Raw genomic sequence first — 10,462 nt, forward strand, 5'->3', positions numbered from 1 at the left:
GCCAATGCCTTCTTGCATGCCTATCCCTATCCTATGACCTATCCTATCCTCGTGCTAATTTAAATTCTTTAAAAATATATATATATAATCTATCTTCTTAATAATTAAAAAACCGAAAAAAGATTTCGAATCTGAAAATTTTTAGATTTTAATTCCATAACAATAACAGTTACTAGTTGTGTACAAACAAAAGAAATTTCTTGCCTTCAATTCGTGAACCGTGTAATGGGGCCCGGAGGGAACAGAAGCGTCCACGTGAGACACGGGCACGTGTTTCCGTCCACGTCGGACCGTACGGACTCGCCCTTGCGAATCATTACTGTTGCTGTACGAGGTGGCTGCTTGTGCCCCAACAACGCGGCCCCACCACTGGTCCAAAACCACCTTTAATTTACACATATGTCACATCGACATTTTTAAAGGAAGCGCCAAAATATCCACCTCCTTTATTTTATTATTATTTATTATTATTTTTTTTTATCGATTTACGCTTTTTAAATTTTTTTTTCCTACTTCGAGTTTCAACTCAAATTTATATATTTTTTTTTAAAAAAAAAAATTCCGCCATTTCGCGTTTCTTCTAAATGTCTTTTTATGGGCAAATAGCCGAATCGGTGGCTGTGTGGCTTGGAGTCGTCGCCGGGTCTCAAGAAGTCGCCCTCCTCCACTCTTTTCTGGATCCCATATCTGGTAACCTCGATTCAATTCCTCATCTCCTTCTTCCGATCCCTACTCCTTGTTGATCGGAGCCTTTCTCGCTGATTTTTTTGCAGCTGCTCGCGATAGCATTCGATCGGCCGGCGCTCCGGGACATGGTGAGGGGGAAGACGCAGATGAGGAGGATAGAGAACCCGGCGAGCCGCCAGGTGACCTTTTCCAAGCGCCGCAGAGGCCTGCTGAAGAAGGCCTTTGAGCTGTCCGTGCTCTGCGATGCCGAGATCGGTCTCATCATCTTTTCTGCCAGTGGGAAGCTCTATGAATTCGCCACCTCCAGGTCGGCCCTCCTCTCTCTCTCGATCCAGCATAAGTTTCTTTCTTGCTCGCTCTTGTGCATTAATACCTATTTCCTTAATTTGTTTTATGATCTATGGCTACCTAGCTCGGCGTTGAGATTTCTTCGTTTGGCCGTCCACTTACTAATTTTGTCGTGGTTTTTAATTATTTTCCTCTTAAGGGACTGATTGCCTAGTTTTTTTTGTTTGTTTGCTTTTTTTTGCCCCCTCTCCACAGCCTAGCTACCAGTTCGATGAATACAGTGAAGTTTTACTTTTTTTTTCATGAAAATGGCTTGGCTTCATCCGGAAGTAGTGAATAAATTAAATGCTCTCCTTAATTTCTTTTAATATCGATCATACTGGTTGGATTTTGGCCAACGTACAGACTTCTTCTTTTTTCCTGCGATAGGCATAAGTAGGTGTAGTTGTTTTACCTGTACAACCCAAGAGATCGAGCTAGACGATGCGTGCAGTCACGTCACGCCGTATGGATACACAGCTGGAAATAAATCTCTAACGGGAACAATAGTAGCTAGTGGTTTTGTATAGCTCGACATAATTTGATGATGAGCCCTTTTTGATTTTTGAATTGTACGTTTCGTTCCGCTTGGCCACTAGTGATTGTCTAGCTCACATGACAAATGTTTTCTTACGTACTTGTTGACTTGAGTATAGCGTTACGTTAAACTAGTGTAAACAGTCATTCAACCCTATAGACAGGAAATTATAAAACCATATTCAGGTTATTTATTCTGTACTTGAAATTTTGTTCTCACCGTCTAACATTTTATTTTATTTATAATCTCTTTAATCTGATCATGATCTCATAAGGAAAAGGATCATATTTGGTTCTTTAATTACAAAGGACCTTGTTTAGTGACATAAACTTCAATTTAATTATATTACAACATAATATACTACCTTAGCTAGCTTTTGATACATCCAATAACGAATTACTCAAAGTAGCTTAACTTTAATTCTTCATATAGTTAGCTATAATGCTGAACTTCTGCGAGCTACTTATAACTTTATCATCAATTACTTCCAGTGAAAATCTTTATTAATTGAAGGACTTGGTGCAAGTCATTATTGCTAGTTAATTAATGATGTAAGATTTAATTTACATAGATCATATATAGCTAGATGGATGACGAAAAGAGGAAAGTTTAGCAAAAGGATCAAGAAGCTAACTAAATTTGATCAGTAAAAAAATTGAATTTGCAACAACGATGAAAATATCTAACTCAAACAGAATTTGCCTAATTAAAAATTGAGCAACCATGCACCAACTGTCATACGTTAATCAAGTTTCACTTGTTTTCAAATGCTTTGTATAAGCTTATGTAGTGAGAAAGGTCATATTACTTATGACAAACATAAGAATTATGTAGATAGCTAGGTTACTATATATAATTTATGTCTTAAATTCATAATTAAGCAATTGTGAAGTGACAAAAGTCATGTTCAATTTAATATTGATTTAATTAAACTATTTAGATAAATTAAAAAAGAAGAAGCACAGGTCATATTTTATGTATTGCAGATATAGCCAACATGAAAATTTCTTTTACATAGAGTTCATCAGTTGGAACATATGAATTATTATATGTTGCATTCTGCAACATATATCATGCATACCTTATTTATATTAGGTTGGTAAATTCATTGAAAGTGGTGAACAAATGTTCTAATTCCAAAGATCACCTCCCACCAAAAATGGAGACTTGTTACCACATCTTTTTACATGAAATACACAATATAGTTATTCATGCAATCTAGCATTTTTGTAATATTCTGTTAATTGAAAATTCTCAAATTATAACTTAACTCCTCAAAGTTCTCTGGATTACTTTAATTATGCAATCAATTATGTTTTGATTGCGAGAAAAGTATATATTCTTAATTACTTTGAACACCAAAGTTATTAGGAAATTCATCATATTCTAGGACCATGCAATCGTTTATGCCAAAACTTTCCTCGTTTATATTTTTAACATCTTCGTATATATCTTTAACCATCAATAAATTTTCTTTTTTATTGTGTTTTTAAAATAAGGTTTAAGTATTTTAATGCTTCTAATAAAAATGAATAAATTAAGTAGAAAGTTGAACCCACAACAACAGATATAACTTATAGCTTTAAATATTTAAGTACTCTAATATTCATTACCCTAATAACTCTGATACTCTCTCTCAAAATGGAATATTGATATCATCAACCAACGCTTTAATCCCACTAAATGAGATTAATTATATGGATTCTCTCTACGTTATTGGATTCGATTTTATCTTATTTTATCATTACTAATTAAGTTTTCTTTGATTTTCCTTTTCCTGTATATTTGACATGATCTGACATCACCATCTCCATCCCCAATGGGTCGGATTTGGACGTAGAAATGACAAGGGTTGGATTTGAATTGGATTCCATATCCTCGGTCTTCATCCCCATTTATTATATCTATTCTTATCCTCATCTCCATACTCAATGGGTATATCCCTATCTCTATCCTCATCGAGTATTTAACTTTCATCCTCATCCTCATATCCATCTAAAGATCAAATATCCATATCCCATCCAAATATATCCTATTACCACCAAAAAATGTATTATTTTTTCAATTTTGAATGATTTTGATGAAACTATAGATATTCACCAAATTCTTAAGAAAATAATAAGAAAAAAGATTAAAGATAAAAATTATCAAATTCATGTTTGTGGGTTTTGGGTTTTCGATTTTGTTTAGGATTTGGGAAAGGAAATCTTTCTTCTTTAATCAGGTATTGCGGGTTCCAAATTATATATATATATACATATATATATATACATATATATATATATATATAATCAAGTATTTAGTAGGGTATAAGTAGGATTCTACCAGATCTGTCTCTATACACAAATTTGAAAGTTTTTATACCTGATTATTCGATTATTTAATCAGATCAAAAAAATCCCTCCATATTCTCCTCCATTTGGGTCGTATATCTAATCCTTCATCGGATTCAGAGGAAATTATCATCCCTAATTGGATGCCTAATTAAGTACGTGTTTTTACTAATTTAAATGTGTCTTTCAAAATTTTTTCTTAATTAATATAATTTTGACTAGGGGTTCAAACGAATTGAGAATGTTCGCGAGCTTTTCAAGCTAGCTAGAAAAATAATTGATTCATATTCAAAATTATTGAATTTGAGCAGAACTCAAACATATTCAATAATTTTTTTTAGTCGAATTCGAACCAATAATATTTTATTTAATTGTTCATGAGCTGCTCGTGAGCTAAACTCAAATCGAACTATAATTATTTTTATAAAATTTTAATTTAAATATTCTTAAATTAAGGTTCAAATAATTCAAGCTGAATTCAAATTTAAGTCATTTTGAACCATAGTTTGATTCTGTTGGAATCAAGGTTGGAAAAATTTGAATCAAATTTGAGCTCAAATTTTATTTTGAACCTAGCTCGAGTCAGAATTATTTATATTTTTCAAGCTTTGAATTGAATTTGAATATCACATTTATTTTTTGAACTCGAACTCAAATATCAATATTTTTATATTATTCGACTCGATTTGATTCATTTGCACCTCTAATCCGCACATCAATTTTGGCATCCTTATCTCTATAACTCTAATCTTTTATTTATATGGTTATTTCATAGTCTAGCATTCAATTTCATATAATTATATATCAAGTTTAATCATTTTTTATAAGACTTTCTTTAAGTTTAAGAGATAACTTACAATCACAAAAAACTCCATTTTAATCATTCTCCTTGTATCCTATTTAAAACATCTCTATTAACCATTTCCTTTTATAAAATGAGTTTAGATATTTAGAATCCTCAGTTATTGGTAATTCATCATTTCTTACCTTAATAATTATCTTGCTACGTCTACTATTAGTTATTATTAAGTTTAAATTTTATATTCTATTTTTATTCTACTAAGTTTAAAATCTTTATTTCTAATATTGATTTGAATGTAACATTTATTGCTTCACATGCCTCATCCACCAAAGTAATACACTATTATCTACAAACTCTTCTCCTTTCTAGGCACTACCTGTATATCTCCAATAGAAATAATCGTTTTTCTATTTTTTTAGTATCTTGCTACTAGTTTCTTCTTTATTTATTTTTGCACACTCATCTTCTTTAAGTTGCATTTGTTGTCCTCTTTATTTGTTCTTAATCTCATCTTCGTCAACTATTTTAAATATCTTGACTCATAGCAATCTATATATATATATATTTATGATTTTGTTGTTTGTTCAATTTGCAGCATGGAAGATACAATTGAGCGTTATATGGCACATGTAAAACAAAGTACTTCAACTAGCAACAATGCCATAGAACATGATAATAAGGTTTGCAAATTTTCAACTATAAACTTACATTTTGAGTTTATATTTGCGCAGTATATATATTAAATTTGATAAAATATTAGCTCATTTATAATAGATAGATATGTCAAAATTTTATTTTCTTCCCCAAGTTTTAGCTTTTATAATAATGCCTTAACTATGCACTAAAAATATTTAATTGAACAAAAATGAGCATGCAGAACTATGATTTTTGAACTAGAAAATTGAATCACTTATATAATAAAATTTTCATTTTTTAAATTTTATGCATACAATTTTATAAAAATCAATTGAATTATTCTTATTATAAAATTATATTTGTAATATATTCTTTAGTTTTTTATCTAGTTATACAATTGTTTAATTAGTTTCTTATTAAAATAAGATGCAGTTGATTAGGGGTGTAATTTGAGTTGGATTGATTGAATTTTATTGAAATTCTTACATGCGTGATTCAACAAAATGGTAACAAACATTAAAAGTTTCCTATAGATTAAGAAAAAACAGATTTTTTATGATTTTTTTTTACTTTTTGTGTGGGTGATAATATATAGCTTAAATTATAATAAAGTTTTTCTAAAATTTAAAAGTTGAAATATTCAATAAACTTATTATATTTTTAAAAAGGATATGAAAAATATAATAACTTAGTTCTTTATTAATTTTTGAATATGTAAATTTAGTTTTTAAATAAATCTATTTAGTTTTATTAAAAAAATTATTAGGAAAAATAAGTCATATATAAAAGGTGTTAGAATCTTAGAATTTCATACATTAGTTGTCTGAATTATTATTTTTTAAATCTTAAATCAGAATCTAAAATGGAAATAGAATCCAAAATAAAAACAAAACATGAAATCGTGAACCCAAAATAGAAACTAGAATTCAGAACCTAGAACACAAAATCGAAATCAAGAAATCAAAACAGAAACCAAAGCCCTAAACTAAGAAATGAAAAACTAGAAATTAAAACATAGAATCAGAATCCAAAAATTAAAATCCAAAACTAAAATCTAAAAAAAAACATAGAAAATCAAAAACAAAACCCAAACCTAGACAAAGGAGTATCTAATTAGATACTCGTAAAGTATTGTATCCAAGTTGAGAATAAAAAATTTTAATTTACCACCTTGAGGGATTCAATGAATTCTTATTATAGCATAGAGTTCTTTATTGATTTTTGAATGAGTCAATTTTATTTTTAGTTAAATCTATTTAATTTTATTATAAAGAATAAGATGTATCATCAATGTATAAAAGGGGAGTTAGGATCTCATGTATTAATTGTCCGAACAATTTAAGAATTAAATTTTCTAATTTTCACCATTTAAATTCTTAAGTTTTCAAAGGTTAAAAAAGTATGCATACAAAACTAATGAGATGGAATATATAGAACCTAATGAGCTACCATTTATGCATCATGATTGTCACATTTGTCCTAACTATTTAGGATCACTATAGAGATCTTGTCATTCTATTAAACTTTATACAAAGTTATATTACTATTCAAATTACTTAAATATTTTTTTATATATTTTGGGAAAAAAAAAGATTCATTGCCAAGAAAACTCACTGATAATATTATTTGCTTAGTAGAATAAGTACAAACTTTAGAGTGCATTGTAAGACAAATAATCATATATAGCTAAGTAATCTCCTTAATTAGTGAATATAAGCTTGCCTTCTCCTAGCTAATCTGTAGCTCCATAAGTTCGTTGTGGACTTTTATGAATGTAAGGGGAAATTTCTACTATCATTTCAAGATATTTTTTAATAATGTTCGAACCCAAATAATAGAGAACCATGCAAGCTTGACAAAGGAAGAACAACTGCTGCAAATCCTTGGAATATGGTTCTATTTGATGGAATCACACCAAGAAAAACTGTTTTGTGTACACCATGGGTATCTAAACTCATCTAACTACCCATAAATACCTTGCAAACAGCTGATATATTGGCATCTAAATTTGACTTATCAAAATGGGTACTCAAACTTAACTTATTTTGTTTAGGTTCCCGATTAAATAAGTATCCATTGTCATCTTAAACCACAATATTGTCAAATTTGAGATCCAAAAATTGTAGGGCTTTAACTTTTTCATCATTTCTCCTTGGTTGATTTATAATGACTAACACATTTGTACATCAAGTTCTTCTCTCAAAAATTAGAGGAAAACCATTTTTACCTTCTCATTTTTTATATGAAATTTGTAGAATATCTCAAGCTTGTTTGTAGTTGATGGCACTAACAGCCTTGTCGAATGCAGCCTCTTTCAAACCTTAATAAATAAGGGAAAAGTCTCCTTGGCCTTCTCAAGCCTTAGTCTTGCAATTGTCTCCCTTTGATTTGCGGTGAGATTTTGCTCATCTTGCCTCTATCAATAATTCCTAAGCATCTTTCTATTCAAATAAAGTGTTCATTTAGATACTCAAATTTTTGTAGTTGTCGAGAAATAAAATATAGGAAATTAATATGCTTATTGTCATCATTCAAGATCTCTGATTGCAATAGAAGCCTAGTGGGCACTCACAAATAAATTGTAGGACTACATAACGGTTAAGATACGTACATGTTGAACTAGGTTGTTAGATCATAGTATAAATATACATGAATAGTATACCTTTTAATGCTCTATTAGAATATAATTCTCACGCCCTTGAGGTTGCTCTCTAATGTATGGCAATCGAGTCTTAACCTCAATGGCAAATTGCCTCCACTATTGATTTTAGGAGCTCAGTTGAATGTTGTCAATATTGCTTAAAATGACTAATGTAAGTCTTTCCGTGCATCTCATATTGGCACTGTCATGATACTATATTGTCTCATATTGGAGCTAGCTTATCTTGAGCTCCACCACCCATCAATATTTTTGTATATATTCTCCCTTCTCACCAACTATTTGATCAGATTCATACGAGACAAAGACAAGGGCTCATATTGCATGCGTAAATGATACTATATATGTTGATATGAGTGATATAAGTAATTATATTCATGCTAACTTGATTAATTTTAATTTCAGTCCACAAGTGAAATCATATATTTTGCTCATGTCAATTGACAAAGAGTGAGAATTAAAACTATGATAGTGTGCCTTTCTAAAGTGATCAATTTTAATATCCAATTAAATTGGACATCGAAATCTTTTCAGAAATCATGTGATTAGTACCTCTTTGAAAGAGTTTGGGCTATTGATAATAAGAAACATACGACAAACTAAATGAATAATTAAATGTTCTAACTGTTTTTCGGTTTACATTTGTTAAAAAAAATTATATAAAAGCTTTAATAGAATCAAATACGCATAAAAGTTTAGAAGAGAATCGAGAAAATGTGTTGTTATTGTTGCATATGTGTAGAGGTCACAAGCGTCTCTGTATCACTTGTTGCAGTTGAAGAGCGCTTTAACATCACTTTTTATCACTCTTTGGAATTGATACTACTTGAAAGCACCAATAGTTCAATCAATCATCTCGAATTTGTCCTCAATCAATCATCTAGTTAAAGGACCAATAGTTTAATCACCCAAACATTGTTCTCGCATATAGTAGCATATGTATCAGTCATCTCGAATTTGCCCTCAAGCAAGAAGCTGCACCTGGAGACTAGCTGTCAAGGCCAATGAGTTTAGACAGGAAACTGGCACTTCTTCAATTCCTCTTGAACATTTAGTTTGTGGCAGAACTGAAGAATCCTTCATGCGGTTTTCACTTGTAATATGGTTCCCCAAGTTAAATGTCACCTAGATTTTAGTGAAAAAGTTAGTTTTGCATTCCATAAATACTTACATGTTGGATTCTAAAATCTATCTGTCCTTCCTGAAGTCTTGTAGGCATGAAGTGGCAAATTTGTTGGAGAAGATTGGACATCTTGAAACCTCTCAACGGTCTGTTGACAGTGATATATAGTAGTCACATCCCCCTTTTAGCTTTCAAGAATTGCAATACTTTCGGACGAAAATTTGAGATTATCTACATGCCACAGGAATATGTTAGGTGAAAATCTGGAATCACATTCTCTGGAGGAACTCCTTGAATTGGAGACCAAGCTAGAAAACAGCCTGCGAAGCATCAGAGCAAGAAAGGCAAGATCTTGCAAAATTAACTTGGACTATATATATAGATTCGTTACTAAGCTAGTTATATATTCTATATGCTTTGTTTTCCAGTATCAATTACTAGAGCAGCAGATTGTACAGCTTCAGGAGAAGGTAGATCAAATCAAAATAACACAATTTTGTTAATTTACTTAATGACTTAGTATATTTTTCTAATTTGAATTAGGAGAGCCACCTAAAGGAGCAGCATGAATTACTGCGTGAGCAGGTATCCAATTGTGATTCCACTTTTGGCACATAATCCTTCAAAAATTAGACATCTCGAGCCATTAAGTACTTTTTTTTTTTTTGGATTTTCTTGATGTGTTTCAGTGCAAGCTACAAGTAGAGCTACCATTTGCTATTTCAAAGGAAGTTCCATATGGCACAGCCACTCAACAAAACGAAGTAGAAACAGAGCTTTGCATTGGCTGTCCCGGAAGAGGAAACAGAACCAGTGCCATACAAATCTGATCGCCAAGTACTGTTTAGAAACATACAAGGCAGTATATATATATTTATGATTGTTTCTCTAGAATAAGTAGCACAACGCAGTTCTCTGATAAGGGTTTGTAGAAGTATCTTCTTTTTACCAAAATGAAGAGCCCTTCACTCGGAACAATGTGACTGACAATCATTTGTGCAGCCACTCAATCAGGTTCATTTAATTTTGACTGTTTGCTTGTGAATGATTGAGATTAAGCTGAAATTGGATTGTACCTGTTAAGGAGGATTTTATGTGAATCCACTTGAAAACCCCTTCTCGTTAGTTTTGTTAGGAAATAGAATTCATAGATGAACTCTCAAAGCCTTGCATAGGCGGCTAACTCAGCCAATGGTTAATTGATATATATTATGTTATATCAATTGCCTGTTAGCACAACGTAACTACCACTACAATCGAAATGGCTATTTGATTTATCCTGATAGCGAATGGAAAATTTTAGTGGGGCTCGATCGATCACTCTAAAATTAGTCTACAATTTGGATACCTGGTGTAA

General features: G+C 31.2%; 1 protein-coding gene across 1 annotated transcript; it reads left to right on the forward strand.

Annotated features, from left to right (window-relative positions):
* The first annotated feature begins 663 nt into the window (after positions 1 to 663).
* LOC141829665 (MADS-box protein SOC1-like) lies at positions 664 to 10,114 on the forward strand. The gene is made up of 8 exons (XM_074717189.1): positions 664 to 690; positions 774 to 994; positions 5,283 to 5,367; positions 9,190 to 9,251; positions 9,350 to 9,449; positions 9,534 to 9,575; positions 9,649 to 9,690; positions 9,795 to 10,114. The coding sequence occupies exons 2-8, from the start codon at positions 813 to 815 to the stop codon at positions 9,933 to 9,935; spliced, it is 654 nt and encodes a 217-aa protein (XP_074573290.1). The 5' UTR covers positions 664 to 690; positions 774 to 812; the 3' UTR covers positions 9,936 to 10,114.
* The last annotated feature ends 348 nt before the right edge of the window (positions 10,115 to 10,462 follow it).

The sequence above is a fragment of the Curcuma longa genome, chromosome 5, assembly GCF_044706935.1.
Source record: "Curcuma longa cultivar G26 ecotype Majalengka, Jawa Barat chromosome 5, ITB_CL_G26_1.1, whole genome shotgun sequence".
NCBI lineage: Eukaryota > Viridiplantae > Streptophyta > Magnoliopsida > Zingiberales > Zingiberaceae > Curcuma > Curcuma longa.